The sequence below is a fragment of the Garra rufa genome, chromosome 1 (assembly GCF_049309525.1).
Source record: "Garra rufa chromosome 1, GarRuf1.0, whole genome shotgun sequence".
NCBI lineage: Eukaryota > Metazoa > Chordata > Actinopteri > Cypriniformes > Cyprinidae > Garra > Garra rufa.
This window is the reverse complement of record NC_133361.1, coordinates 5,643,519-5,659,702: the sequence shown is the minus strand read 5'-3', so window position 1 is coordinate 5,659,702 and position 16,184 is coordinate 5,643,519. Positions and strand designations below refer to the sequence as shown.

Genomic DNA, 16,184 nt, shown 5'->3' with positions numbered 1-16,184 from the left:
CTCCTGCTTCTGCTCTTCACTTTTAATACTTTTTCCTCAGTCAACATTTTGGTGTAATCGTCAGGATGGCATGACATTTTGGCGTACTTCTTGGCTGACAGAAGACTGTTAATAGTGTTTGGGTATTTTACCAGACAAGACCTCCTGTTAACAGGGTTTGGGTATTAGTCTACTCTGCTGATGAGTGGTTCTGTTACTGGACAAACTGATATTTTCTGATGGGATCTGGCGTCCGGGGCTGGATCTTAATTGTCAAGGCATGGGGACAGCGATCTAACACGTACAATACAGGTTCAGGTTAGGTCAAGTTACTCTAATACATACAAAATAGATAATGGCACACCGCAAGGTAGTGTCTGTAGTCCGATGATATTTAATATAATGATTAATGAAATATTTCATAAAGTAGATCAAGGTGTAGGAAAACCGCTTTATGCAGATGATGGCGCTTTGTGGAAAAGAGGAAGAAATGTTAAATATGTGTAAAGGAGCATGCAGAAAGCTGTTGAAGAAGTGGAAAAGTGGGCAAATAATTGGGGTTTCAAAATGTCAGTTGAGAAAACTCAAGTCATTTGTTTTGCAAAAAAAAAGAGGATAATCCCAAAAATAAGATTAAATTTATATAATCAAACTTTAGAACAGGTTTCGTTAATTAGATTTCTGGGCTTTTGGATGGATTCAAAACTTACATTTGGAAGTCATATAAAGAAAATAATAGGTAAATGTAAAAAAGGAGTAAACATTTTAAGATGTCTGGCAGGAGTAGATTGGGGTGCGAGTCGTCAGTCACTAAAAAGAGCATATTGTGCAGTGATCAGACCAGTAATAGTTTATGGTTGCCTAGTGTATAGTTCAGCACCAGTATCTGCCTTAAAGAAAATAAATGTTGTCCAGTCTCAAGCTTTAAGGATAAGCTGTGGAGCATTCAAAACATCATCTACTCCAGCAATAGGTAGAAATGGCAGAAATGCCCCTGGAAATTAGGAGACTAAAACTAAAAATGACCTATTGGAGTACAGTTAAGGGACACATAGAAAACCACCCGGTAAAAAGAGTCTTAGAGAAATGCTGGGAACACGAGAAAAAAACAAACAAATACATAGCTTTGGATGGAATGCTGAAAAAGAAGCCCAGGAAATAGGAATATCTAAAATAAACATTAGTAATACCTTCAATTCCTCCATGGTTGTAGACCTGTCATTGCAAAACAAACTGAGATCAAAGGAAGTCCGTGTTTCAAAGGATATGGTAGTAAATCAATATTTATTTAAGAAATATTACAATAATATTCAAATATTTACATATGGATCAAAGAATCCAGAATCAGGGCGTGTAGCAGCAGCAGTTTTCATTCCCCATATAAGTATTGGAAAAAGAATTACAGATAATGCCTCAGTGTACACAGCAGAGGCCTTTAAAGAGGCCTTTATTATTTTTCAACTCTACAGCTTTTATCATTTATACTCACTAGAACCTGAATATCAACGACAGACACTGGGAATAACCACAGCACATTTACTTAATACAATTTAATCCTCATTATTTGCTTTCCATCCAAAACCATTTAGATTTACATTCATGTTCCCAGTAGTTTTCTAAGACTCTTTTAACTGGGTGTATTTCTGAGTCCTTTTACAGTAGCCTGATACTCCAGTTTCAGCTTCAACCTAAGAAAACCACATACCTAATAAAAACTACATACAATGTCAAAACCGATCTTTGGAAAATTTTGAAGAGTACATAAATAAGTTTTGTCTTTCGTCCCATTAGATTAGATGGAGAGTTTGGGGTTTGTGACCTATACTGATTCCAGCCTCCTGGGGGCGATCGAGACGCTCTTTCTTCATCTTCAGCGCTCGTGAGGATCACTCGATGTGCGCATGCGCGAGTTAGAGAGCGGAGCTGCGTGAAAGTTACAGAGTTGTCTGGTGAGAGTGAGTACTCTTTTTCTTCTTCAGCTTTATTATTTGCTTTTTGCTGTTATGCATATCTTATTTTACATAATTAGGTTTGCGGGTAGCAGGATTTTGAAGAAAAGTCAGCTTCACGTATGAATAACGTTCTAGTGCGTTTATTTATTATTTTGAAAATAAAAAATGAAATTTAATTAGAACGTCTGAATTGTTGTGTGGGTACAAACACTTAAGGGTCCTTTACACAATTAATCAATATATCTTTTATTTACACAAATTCTTTAAAAGTCATTACCAACCCCCACATTTCCGGTAGGGAGAGCAAAAAACTCAAAGCAATTCAAAATAAACAAATCCATAAACTCAGCATAAAGAAACAATCAAAACCATGGCAATCTGTAAACACCACCATTTTCCATTCTAAATCTGGTCACTGAAGTTCAGGAAATGTAGCACCTCTATTACGCCCCAAATTCGACTTAAGCCACTCTGTCCATTAAGGTTCCCAGGGCACACATCAAATCCTATCACCTTCTCTATGTGGCGTCCTCACCGCATTTTTTGTTCTGTGCATCACTTCATTTGTTCCGTTTGTAAACGTTTCTAAATAACCCAAGGTTCCTCCCCCACCCTACTTTACCAGAGCGCTCAATACTACAGAATGTATATTATTATAGACCAAGGTCTTAGCTTTTCAGCAATGTACTGGTGTCACCTCCCCATTTTGTATTTTTTTTTTTTTTTTTCATAAAATAGGCGTTTTTCCAGTTATTACTTCGTTTTTGTCAACACCGTCAGACACAATAAAAAAGCAAATTATTTATTTATTTATTTGGTCTTATATGTATTTAACGTTTTTAAATCATTATCTTGCATGCTTAGTACACATATATGCTGTTAAATGTTGAATATTCAATTTTGTTCATCTTTTATACTTTTTCACATGTACTCCTTTAAAAGATCTAACATCATACAATGTTAGAAAAATGTTTTATGTTTTTTATTTAACAAACGTATTTTTGTATTTAAAGAGACTATTACTTTAATAACTCAGCAGCATATATATTTTAAACAATTAAAACTCACTCTGACGGTGATGACTTTAGAACTGACGGTGGTGACAGTGGCCTCATTACAACATACAATTCCAAAATGTATACTGTTGGGGGAAAAATTCATGAGGGTGATTTTTCTATACATTTTTCTATACGTCTGGGAAGAAGAACAGGGGGTAATATGTTGAGCAGAATGTTTCTGAAGGGGGCCTCTAGGTTGTGCAATAACAGCTGTTACTTCTCTGTTCTCTGTTTGTAACCTTGAGTAGGCAAAGGGACATAAAGCGGAGAAAATCCTCCCTCCCTTCGTCACACTCTGCAGCCACCTATGTTTCTGTATGACTGTTTGACCTTTCTTTGCAAAGAAATAAATCTTTAAAAGGCATCTGTTCAACTTGTCTTTATTGGCAGAGAGTCTCAAGTAAAAGATTTTTTTGAACCTACATATCCCACTCAAGTCAACGGCTTCTTGTTTAACAACTTTATTTAACTATTTCGTCCAACAAATAACAAGCACTGTGATCAAACATTTTTCAAAGCAATACCTTTATTAAAAGTAGCCCACCCCCATATCATCAAATATCAAATCATCATAGTAAAAAATAGTCATTACCAATACGAATAACATACAATGCATCACTAACATCATCTTAAACGGTCCTCTAGTGCCCCCTACTCATAAAATAATACATTATATTCTTCTGATAACTGTACTGTGAACTGTATAGACGTGACGAACAGATAACAAATAACAATTGTGAGCATTGAGCAATGTGGCAAGCTCTCAATAAGCAACATATAGGTTTAATCAGTGCTATGTTTCCAAGCCTTTCTCTGACTTCTCTTTTCCCTTTCATTTAAGTCATTGATGTGTTTTAGCTTCCCTTCCTCCGCCCTCTTCTTCCATCTTTGCCTTTCCTTTCTAAGGTATTCCTCCTTTAACTCTCCATCCCTGTGAATGTTCTCTCTCCGCTTCTTTTGATATTCCTTGTTTCTTTTCCTTCTTTCCTCCACAGATAGCTGCTGCCTAGCCATAACTACCTAAAATACATTAAGTCAAAGTTGAGTGTAATCACTATGAAATTGGGGGGAATTGCAGTGAATGTTAGATTTAGTTAAATGTTGTCACGCCTTCATGTGCCTTTAGTTTTAGGAGATGCATAGCCTACAAGTGATATTGTATACTATGTGGCGTGTTTGTAAGGATGTTCATGGATATTCTAATGGCTGTGGCTGCCGCCGAACCACAGCTGTGAGGATATCCATGAACATCTGACTTGTGCTATATTGCTTAAGAGTAGCATGCAGTGTAGGCCTGTATAGAAGAAATATAGGGGAATTGCATAGTATATAAAAGAAAAATATATATAATATAAATATAAAATAGGTTAATGAAACATTACTGGTCCTATTGTTATTTATTGTAATCAGCAATTATATTCTAGCCCCCGTTGAGGACCATTTGGAGGTTTTTGTCACCACCGTCAGAAAAAAACCTACTACAGTATTTCACATGATCTGCATTAGTTGATCACATTAGCCATCTTGTTTCCACTCTGTTGCTAGCTACTTCAGACCTGTTCTTAAAAAGTATACATTTATGTCATAATCAAATCAAATATGTTTTTATACAAAAGAGACGGTGTTGACATGTTATGGTTGCCACAGCAGCAGTGTCCAAAAATATGAACAAGTTTAAGAGATAATAGCAAACTTACAGGTGCTTGGCTGATCTTTAAGCATGCAGTAAAGCTGAAGATTTGATAATGTGGTCCTCAGGAATGCAGTTGACCTTGTAGTTGCCTGATTTTATTGATTTTTATAAATATCTGACGGTGGTGACGCATATGTGGGACACATTTTGTGCAACCAAAAAATAATTGTAAATATTATTCAAAAAACACAGTGTTTGTCATTTTTGATACATATTACAATGTACTCTTTCATATAGTAAAAATATTATTCAATTAAATGATTACTTTTTGCTTTTTTAATCAAGTCGAAATGACTATCTCCTATCTGAGGACAAGTGATTTTGTAGGCAATGGGCCAGATTTGATAATTAAATTAATACAAAATTAAAATAAAACTATAAAAGAACCTTACATATGTGCAACGGACCCTCTGATTATAACCTTGATTCTTTTGAATTATGAAAATGTTCTTCATTTCCAACAGAATGAGCACTTTTCTTGGCGGGACATGTTTTTGCCAAGTTTTCAAGAATCAGTGTTTGGTTTCTTTGTTTTATATATTTTTCATTCTTGTTCTGAATAACATTGCATTTAAATAATTTGTTTCATTATAGGCCAATAGTGTTTATACTGTTTATAGCCTGCATTATAATATTTCACTTGATTTGGTATCATTGTATTTCTTTCTCTAAACATTGTCAGAGAATGGTTAAGGACTAAGCACCAATTAATGAGATTTCGAACTTAAGAAAGCTGATTGGTCAAAAATATGTTGAGGGCCAATACATAACCTCCAAATATATCTACATAAGCCCACGTTCTGTCTCGTGCGAACGCGCTGTCAGGATCTAATGCACCCTGTTAATAATACCTGATCTTTAAAAACAACGCAAAAATGCAAAAGATCCGGCTCAAATTAAGCATTGTACCTAATAAAGTCTACATACAATGTCAAAACCCATCTTTGGAAAATTTTGAAGTGTAAATAAATTAGTTTTGACTCTCGTCCCATTAGATTAGATGGAGATGGTGGTGTTTGTGACCTATACTGATTCCAGCCTCCTGAGGGCGATCGAGACGCTCTTTCTTCATCTTCAGCGCTCATGAGGATCACTCGATGTGCGCATGCGCGAGAGCGGAGCTGCGTGAGAGAGAGAGAGAGTTGTCCGGAGAGAGTAAGTCCTCTTTTTCTTCTCTTTTAAATCATTTGCTTTTTGCTGTCCTGCATATTTTATTTTGCGTAATTAGGTTTGCGAGTAGCAGGAATTTGAAGTGCATGTCAGCTTCATGTATGAATCACGTTCTAGTACTTTTATATATAACGATTGTATTCAGTGCAGAAAAGAGAATTTTACTCTAAAACTGTCCTTCGTTTAGCCGGCAAAAACGATCATTGTGTCTAACGTTACTCCGTTTATAAAATAAGAGTTGAATACGGAGTTATTCAGCACAAATAGTTTCACAAATAATGAAAGTCCTGTAGGCTACGGCTGTAAGTCTCATTTAGATACTGCCTTGTTTTCATTGGATACCGAGAGTTTGCTGAATAACGTTAAAATAAAGAACAACAGACAACAAGCATGTGAGGAAAACGTGCCAATTTTATTCGGATCTCAGCGATTTGTGGTTTTGTTTGTTTCTGTGAATGATTGATTCGATGTTTGGAGTGAAATGCTGCTTTTACTGAAAGTGGGAGAGAACCTATATTGAGTTTTGCTGCTGCAGTGCCGCTATTTCTCGTTTGAAATTATAAATAAGTTATTTATAGTAATTTTTTACAACACGATAAATATAAAGTTGGTTTTAATTTCGACAGTCCCTGTTGTACATGGGACCGTCAGCAAATTCCAGTCACAGTACAAATAAATAAATATATAAACAAAAACTGTGTCCAATCATTCATTCAAATGGGTGATTTTTACAATATTGTAACAGCTAGTGGCCAGACTAACTCACTCAGTTTTATTTGGATAAAGCCTAAAACCTTTTGCTGAATTACAGCTTTTTTTTTTTTTTTAAATGAGTACTGTACTTCTGTAAAAAGAGACAATTGAGGCAGAGAGTTTTAACATTTAGACATTCAAATGCCCATATGAAAAGAGGTATTAGAAAGTCAGTCTGGACACTAGGAATGTACTACAAACTTCACAATGGGAAAAAAGGAGTTATAATTTATATTTTATAATACATAAGTCTCACCTGTAGTAAATCATTCTTGTCATTAGGAACCTACTAAAAAACGTGTTTTTTTTTTTATTATTATTTTTTGTGTATTAAAAATGATGAAGGCTAATTCTTATACAGATTTGACCATTTAACACAATTGGTGAAACTGTTAGACAGTCCCTTCAGCATGATATTGCTGTTATAAGCTTAAAGTCCCCCTGAAATCAAAATTAAAGTTTTTTGGCTTTTAGTATGAATATATTAGCCTTAAGGTGATCTATAAGCTAGTGTGCTGCAAAACAAAGTCAAAATTCGCGTTTACAAGATATGGGCATTCAAAACTTACAGTCTCGTCACTTCCGCCAATATGAATCAAGGATTTGGATGATATCACCGTGCACTTCAGTTTCTCATCATACGTTCTGTCCAATCAAATGCTCTCTAGAGTCCGTTGTGTCCCGCCCCCTACACAGGGACGCGGAGCAGATCATAAGCGCTCATATGTGCGGTCGGCATGTTTTAAACTACACAGTCTCAGCATGATAATGATCATTATTTCGTTTTAGCAAGTTTCATATTGAATTTGTGGGGTAATTTATTAGTCTGTGGCTGTCATAAGCTTACAAATGCGGCTTTACCGAGCTCAACGGCTCTTCCCCGAGCAGATATTAATGGAACGCTATTGGCTGTTCAAAATTAGTGGGCGGGGCTTAGCGATATGTTTTTGTTTCAGTTAAAAGTACGTCACCACATAGAATAACGCTGTGTGTTTCAACGCACTTCAGTGGACCTTTAAGTTATAATGTTAAATATAATAGTATAATATAGAGTCACAAAGAAACAACACTTAATACCTTTTTGATGTATTATTGATTTGGGCAAATCTGCTTTTCCACACAGAAATTCATGTTCAGTGAATCTCAACAATCACACATTCAGCAATAGATGCTGGAATATTCCCATCAAATCATCAGGAAGAGCTGTGAAGTCTAAGTTTATAAAAGAGGACAGAGAGAAGATGAGAAATCCTGAACGCTGCAGAATCAAACACACTGAAGAACAAGCAGGTTGGTGTTTGTTCTTCAATAATTCATTGATAATGCTGTGTGAAAAAAAAAAAAAAAATCTTCTGTGCTTATGAAACATTGTGCAGTGCTTGTTTGCTAGAACTACTGTGAAAGCAGAATGACAAAAGGTTATGTAGGCCTAAATTAGGATGAGGGGAACAGCTGAGGGACCCGAAGACATCTACCCCTGACCTGAAAGGTCACCTTGTGTTCATCTATGGGGATGACAAGTGCTTACTGTTTTTACTTTTATTTCAGAGCTGATTGAAGATAATGAGGAGAATGAAGAATTGAGTGAAGCCCATGAGAGAAATCATGTCAAAATGAGTCGCTCTCAAACCAAACAGAAAGATTTTAAGAAAAAAAGAGCAAAGAAATCTGTCACCTGCACTCAGTGTGGAAAGAGTTTCACATACAAACAACATCTTGAGTTTCACATGAGAGTTCACACTGGAGAAAAACCATACACATGTGATCAGTGCGGGAAGTGTTTCTCCAGATCATCATATCTTAAGGTCCACATGAACATCCACACCAGAGAGAAACTGTACGCATGTGATCAATGTGATAAAACATTTTGGTGTGCTTCAAGCCTGACAAAACACCTGAGAGTTCATGCTAAGGAGAAGCCACATTCATGTCATTTGTGTGGATTTAGTTTTTTACATCTACAAAGTTTAAAAGTACATCAGAAAATACACACTGGTGTGAAAGATTATATGTGCTTTGAGTGTGAAAAGACTTTTTCTAGAGCTGAACATTTGAAACGGCACCAGATGATTCACACTGGAGAGAAACCCTACAAGTGTTCACACTGTGACAAGAGATTCAGACTGACAGGAGCCCTGAAGACACATGAAAGGATCCACACTGGAGAGAAACCTTATACATGTGATCAATGCGGGAAGAGTTTTGCACAAAAAGGACAACTTAAGAGTCACATGAGCATCCACACTGGACAGAAACCTTATATGTGTTCACACTGTGACAAGGGATTCAGACTGCCAGAAACCCTGAAAAAACATGAGATAATCCACACTGGACAGAAACCTTATATATGTTCAGAATGCGACAAGAGATTCAGCCGGCCAGAAACCCTGAAAAGACATGAGATAATCCACACTGGACAGAAACCTTATATATGTTCAGAATGCGACAAGAGATTCAGCCGGCTAGAAACCCTGAAAAGACATGAGATAATACACACTGGAGAGAAATCGTATCACTGCACTGAATGTGGGAGGCGTTTCAATCGTGTTTCATCTTTATGCAGTCATACAAAGAAAATTCACAGTCATCTTTAGATCTGATGCAGCGTCCAAATGTGACACAATAATGCATCAAGCAATAAAATATCATCTGGATAAATCTGTCATTACAAGTGAATACAAGTGAGTACATGACAAAGAATCATTATCAAAAGTTTTCACAGTCAAAAGTGCATCTTCTTGAGTTCTTGAAATCTTTTTGAATTGCCTGAAAACCACCTCATGCGAGTGTAAAAACATTTTTTGCGATATACAGGACTTTTTACACAATTGACGCATTTCCATTAGGTGTATTTTTAATTTTAATTTTGCGCAATTTAAGGGGTAATGGAAACACAGCTAAAGTTGATTAAAAATGATTTCAAATTGACGGCATTTCTATTACCTGATGTTATGCGACTAAAGCGTGTTTTTTTCCTTTTGCCATAAATTGTGGCAATGTATTCTTGTGTGATTTTGGCTACATTTAATTGAATGTGATCTGTAAATGTGAAAAAAAAAAAAGAAAAACTTTCCATTGCTGTTTTGCGAAATACTCCTTTTGTGAATTAGCCTTTTTCACACTTCCGTGTTTCTTTCTTCCGGATTGGCGCTCGCAGGGTAAAAGTTTTTCCAGTGACAGCAGCGGCCGTACTTAACATGCGTAAGTTCGGGAATCTAAGTCTATTTTTACAAAATAGATACTATGATACTGTGATAATTACTGGGGTTTTACTCTAAAAATAGCAAACATTTTTTCAAAAACTTTGTGTTAGCTTCTGGTCATCACAAAGACTATGTTTATTTAATTATGAATGATAGCACATATAATACAGTACAGTTTTGAGTTTTGCCGTTCTGTCTATTTGGTGCTGGCTGTCCCATTAATCTTGGGAAAATGTGCATTTGGATATAAAAGCTGTCAAATGCTGTCATAATTTACCATGATGTAGTGAAATCTCGAGTAAATTGAGAAAATACGCTTAAATATACCGGAGATTGAGAACAGAAACTATAGGGTGGCGCTATGTTGCGCATATTATATTGATGAGTCAGCGGTCCGAGTGCCCATATAAATCACAAACAAGTAAAAATGTTGTTTATTTGTTGATTATATAACAACAACTTGGAAAACAGACAAAACAGAAAAGGTAAAATGCATTATTTGAGACAAGAGCATATTGATATAATAGGCGCAGACCTGTAGCGGAACTGAAAATGGCTTATTGCCTGAAAAACCACCTCATGCGAGCGTAAAAAAAAAAAACGTTTTTGCGATATATGGGAGTTTATGCGTAATTGACACGTTTCCATTAGGCATATTTTCAATTTGCAGTTTCATTTTGCGCAACTTAAGGGGTAATGGAAACGCAGCTATTGATTTTAGTTTAATAAGCATGGTCAACAGTCTAGATAGCCAGGTAACGATGTCAAAAACAGACGAGGTGAGTAATATGAGCGATTTCATGCTTGAAACAGTAGATCGTTTGCTCTAGGTTGTAAGTAAATTAGACATAACACAGAGTAACTGAGGATTAGACTACGAGACCGACAGCAAGCCACAGACACTGGCTCTATCTTAAAGGTGCCATAGAATAGAAAACTGTGTTTACCTTTGGCATAGTTGAATAATAACAGTTCAGTACATGGACATGACATACCATGAGTCTCAAACACCACCATTTCCTCCTCCTTATATGAATCTAGTGTTTGCAAAAGACCACTGAAACATAGGTCAATTCCAACATAACACCAACTTTTACACAATAGTCTCGATCGTTAATAGTTAAGCCTCCAACATTTGCATCGCCCAATCATCATTAACGTCAGCACATAAGTAAAATAAGGCGAGCCACTGAAGAGGCATGGTTAGCTTAATGCTAGCGCTAGCCTGTTACATTGCAGGACATAAGATTTCACTTACCACATAAACAGAGATGACTGCTGATGATGGTGAATGATTAACAGATCTTGAGCATCACTAACAAGCATCTGGACTTACTGTTGCTGCAGTATAACGTTACACAGAGCACATGCGATCACAATAGTGAGAGTAAAATGTTGTGGATTCAAAATGACAAATTCAACAAACCGCATATTAAAAGCGGCTAGAGCTCCGTAATATATATTTTCCTCCATGTGCAAGCTATTGAGATGAACAGCTCTGTGAAACAGCCAATCAGAGCAGAGCTCCTCATTAGTATTCACGAACCTTCCAAATAAGGCAATAACAGAGCATTTCATTCTAGGGACAAATCCTAGGATTTTTTGCTCTTTTCTATGCCATATACCTTCTATGTAGATATCAGAGAACAATTTAAAATATTGCATAAATGCATTCTATGGCACCTTTAAAATGAATAAATAAATAAGCTCAGACACAAACAGCCTATAAAGGTGACTTATTTGAATACTTATATATAGTTCACTAATAAATTAAATATTAATGGTGTAAGAATTAAATATGCACTCGATATGAATTTGAAATATTTTATATAATTTAATAACTACATCTTTTCATTTTTATCTTGAACTGTAAAAGCTAAAAGCTCTCGTCGACTTTTGTTGGTCTCGCGTCAGCCAAAGTTTGCCGGATTCGACATGTTGAATCGGCGTCGGGCTTGTCGGGGCCGTCTGGGAAAGAGAGCGCTCTGATTGGCTGTTCAGACATCGAATCAGAGCGCGTGGAGGACTTGAACGTGAAGTGACGTAAACAAGCAAAGGAAAGAGTCAAGAGGGAACTGTCGTCATTTCGCAATTCGCACAATTCGAAACCAACTATGGCTGTGTGGAAACGAAGCTATTGAAGGCGAGCTGATCATATTGATCCAAGACAGGCCAGCGCTGTACGACACGTCGGAAAACGCAATGCAAACGTGCGGCGGTTCTTCCAGGTTCTCTTCTTGGAACGAAAATACTGACTACTGCCATCTGCAGGTTCGCCACGGTATATCTCCTCACGCATGCGCAGAAAGCACCTTCTACTGTAGTTTGTAGTCGGTTCTGTCAGTTCGGTGTGTGTTCGAGCTCGGTTTAATTGCCCAGACGCCCGCAGACGCAGCCGACTAGAGGCGACAAGACGGTCAGCTTTCGTCTGCGCTAGTTGGTTGGCGTCGGGTTGGTGTGTCTTAAGGTTGAAAATTATCAAAGACTTCTGCTTTCCTGCCCCAAACACTTCTTCAGCAACAAAAGGGCCATTTGGCACTCCTGAGGACACAGATGAGCTGATAGTGATCAAGGCCCGTAGGCCAAAATGTGTATACATCAGGGGTCTGCTAATTGTAACACCTTTACAGAGGGTGAAGCTGTAATTTGCTGATTGGTCAGTTTGAATGTCTCACATTTGGGTTTCTGTCACACGGTCAAGGAAAGGATAAAAGGAGATTGTAAGTGTTGCTCTTGCCCCCCTTCTTTTTACCTTACTCTCTCTTTCTTTGCTGGAGCTCTCTTCTTGGGGCTCTGCTCTCTTTCTCTCTCCACCCCCTCCCCCCTCTCTCTTTCTCTCTATCTATCAGGTAACATTTTACATACTTTGGGTATAATTAACTGTCTATTTTTACCATCCTTCATCTATTTTGTAACCAATTTAAGTGTAACCATAACAAAACAAAACATCTTAATGATAAATGATGTGCTAACTAGTCTTGATTCAACATTAACATTGACGTGCTACATATTGCAATACAATATAGTCACTCAATAGCAACGCTCTCCCACATATTTAGCTATTATAACTGCGCTTATTTCCGTCGTTGGTATAAGCGGCAGTGGCTGGTAATAGACTAGAAATGTACAGGTTTACACCATCTTGCTGATAACATTTCTTTAGTCCTTCTGCAATCCTACAGCTTGAACCACTGTAGAAAATCACCCTTTCACAACCGGTTACTACTATCGATCATAGGGATGACTTAAGCATATTTAGCCGATTTACCCGCATATTTTTTTAACTGGCATTCTTGCAACGGTATACATGGACATTTGGTCCTCTTAGACTACAAAACTTTTCTTAGATTGTGAATGGATTATGTAGCGAAAACCAGCAAAGCACACTCATATTACGGCACAGTACAGTTGATCGGAAATGACTAAAACAAGGAAGTGATTTGTGCATATGGTCAATTAGTTGGTTCAGGTGTTTGTTTGTGGAGGTACATCTCCTAGAACAGGGTTGAGCACCCTTGATCTGAATACACAGCCATTTAAGTACTTTTTCTAAGTACTCCCAACTTATTTTCTCCCTCAACTTCAAAATTGCTAAGTCCCTGTTTTACCTTTTTTGTAAAGCATTTTTTATGTTCTTTGCAGGTTCACTGGGTCTGTATCTCTGCAGCGATTTAGGGTGATTTTTGTTTTTGAGGTTTGAAGCTAAAAAGTAAATGATGCCAAATAAAATTGTTGTGGAAATTTCCTTGAGACCTCGGTAATAAGGACAAACTTTAGCAATAGTTAATAAAAGGTTTATTCTTTGCAAAGAAGATCAGACAATCTTACAGAAACACAGGTTTCCTGCATGAGTGTGACAAAGGAGGGAGGGTTTTCCTCCGCTTTATACCTCTTTGCACACCCAAGGTCACAAATTGAAAACCTGCTGACGCTCTCATATGAGATAGCAAGTAGGAAGACATGTCTATACATTATTCACCCCCAAACACTCTCTGCCATTGTCTTAGGCCTCCCCCTCCTGACCCCTAAGGTCACCCTATGGTGTCACGAGGCCCTCAGACCTTCCATCGCTCATTAACAGAAAGGGGCTAAAGAAAAGCTCTCTGTGTACATCCCTTAACACATAAATGTATATCACATGGACATGAAAAATCACCCCTTATGAATTTTCCTCTAACAAAATCCATGTCAGAGTAAAAAAAATATAACATTTATTAACAAGATTTAAAATCCTATATCAAAACCTTTACACCTGAGAAAAATAAGTCTAAAAGAAGCTTTTTATACCCTAACACCAAGTCTTTATTAGACAAAGGAGGGTTATAATTTCCTGCTTTATTTTTTATTTTAATTATATGATATGACATATTTACAGCTCGTGACAAAAAGAAACATTATGTACAATTTACAGCTCATCACCCTTGGGGCCAGAGGACTTGCTTGTTTGTTTTTAATATAAACATAAGTTCTAAAAGCCTTTTTACACCAAAAGCCTCTGGTTTAGAGAAAAGCAATTGACGTCTGTACAGCAGACTGCAGAAGAAAAAAAAATCAACTATTCAGCAATAAAAAAAAAGGAAAACGAATGTTAGATTTGTTAAGATCTTGAGTAATTCCTGCTTATTAGTATGGATGAATTGGATCATCGCAGGTTAATAAAATGGGATTAAATACATACAGGATATTTGTATTATTAAACATTTAATTATTGTAAGTTTGCATTGAATTTCACAGTTTTTATTCATTATTCATTTTTTTCTCCGTTCACACTGATCACATGCGAATGGCTTCTCTCCGGTGTGGATCCTCATGTGAATTGTCCAGCATCAGGTCTATGACCTAAAGAGGACTGGTTTGAAGCACCTTTGCTTCAGTAAAAACATAAGACCCGTTTCACTGATGGTCTGTAATGTAGCCATGGAAAGTCTTGATACCATTTTCTCTTAAACTGACTTCTTTGAAAGTATTTGTTTTTCGATACACTGCGGAGGTGGTTGGTACGGCTTTGTGCAGGCCCTGAGATCTAAACTAAAAACTGTGCTCACTGTACTGGTGCTGGCAATATCATCTCTTTGTTCTGCTGTCTCCAGCTCTCTCCCTGGTTCTGAATCTGCCCCTTCCTCTACTCTCACTGTCTCAGAACAGACTGACTCCTAAAGCAGAAAAAAATGCACATAATAATAATTACTAACTTGTTTACATTACACTTGTTAAATTGATAGATCATACTGTATATTGGTGAGCCTGCGATGTTCATCTACCCTGGAAATCCAGAGGTCTCGCGAGAGCACAATTTGAATTGTCTCTGCAAGACACTCTGGCTTCGAGCAATGATGCAGGTTACTGCAATACGTAAGCAATTCTGGGAATCAATCAAATCGGTGTATCTGATGTAGGCAGGCCAGAGGCGAGCTAAGCTGATGACGACAGCGCTGCGTCGTCTGGAATTATTTAGTAAACATTGAAAAAGAAATGGCTTTGGCCACTACAATGAATGAGTTAGACTTGGCTTTTCATATAAAACCGCGCTCAAATCGTTCCTTTGCAAGTAGGACGTTTTTGCTGTTTTGCTGACTGGATATGGCAAGAGTTTAATCTATCAGTTAGCTCCGCTGGTAGTTAAGCGTATGGGGCTCAGTGGAAACCCACTAGTGGTTGTGGTCTCGCCATTGATCGCCCTTATGGAGGACCAGGTGAAAGAGGCGAGGTGTGTGTTCACTACTGTGTGTTTGCACTTGGATGGGTTAAATGCAGAGCACAAATTCCTAGTTTGGGTCACCATACTTGGCCTCACATCACCCCCTTTCCTATATGTTCACCGTCGCTCTTGATATGTCACACCATGTATTGTTGTGATTGGTTGTCGCGTTATCCAATTGCGTGCAGTGAGGGTTTCAAATGCATGCTTGGTGCCGCCCCTCGAGTTAGGGTCTTTTCATTGCTCGATTCCAGACCCTTAATCTTAATAGATTAGGGTCTGGATTTTTTCCAGGCTAATGTTCATCTGCTGAACAGCCACAACTCCAAAAACATTTAAAGGGGTCCTATTATGCTTTTTCACCTTTTGTACTTTAGCCAGTGTGTGGTGTGTATATTTGGGCAAATTTTTTTTTTTTATAAAAAATCTACAAAGTTACAAATCTCAAAGTCCACTCCAAACGGAGATATTTAATAATAATAATAATAATAATAAAAAAATCCCTTTTCAAGAACTGCAACGAACGACTCGTTTGGACTACAGCGTTTGTTTTCAGCATACAATGATGTCACAACGCGGTATCCCTCCTACTGAAATTCAATTCGTTGGCGCCTAACTTTACCCATGTATTACGGAAAGCCGCTTTTGGGGATGCTACAGCGAGCCGTAGGTCGGTTT

The 16,184-nt window shown here is 37.4% G+C and overlaps 1 protein-coding gene across 1 annotated transcript; it reads left to right on the top strand.

Annotated features, from left to right (window-relative positions):
* Positions 1–8,218: 8,218 nt before the first annotated feature.
* On the top strand, positions 8,219–9,949 carry LOC141334422 (uncharacterized). Its single transcript, XM_073839525.1, has one exon. The coding sequence runs from the start codon at positions 8,219–8,221 to the stop codon at positions 9,197–9,199; it is 981 nt and encodes a 326-aa protein (XP_073695626.1). The 3' UTR covers positions 9,200–9,949.
* The last annotated feature ends 6,235 nt before the right edge of the window (positions 9,950–16,184 follow it).

Excerpts from the sequence above, each read along its gene's own strand:
- LOC141334422 (XM_073839525.1), top strand. The coding sequence starts at position 8,219 with ATGAGTCGCTCTCAAACCAAACAGAAAGATTTTAAGAAAAAAAGAGCA.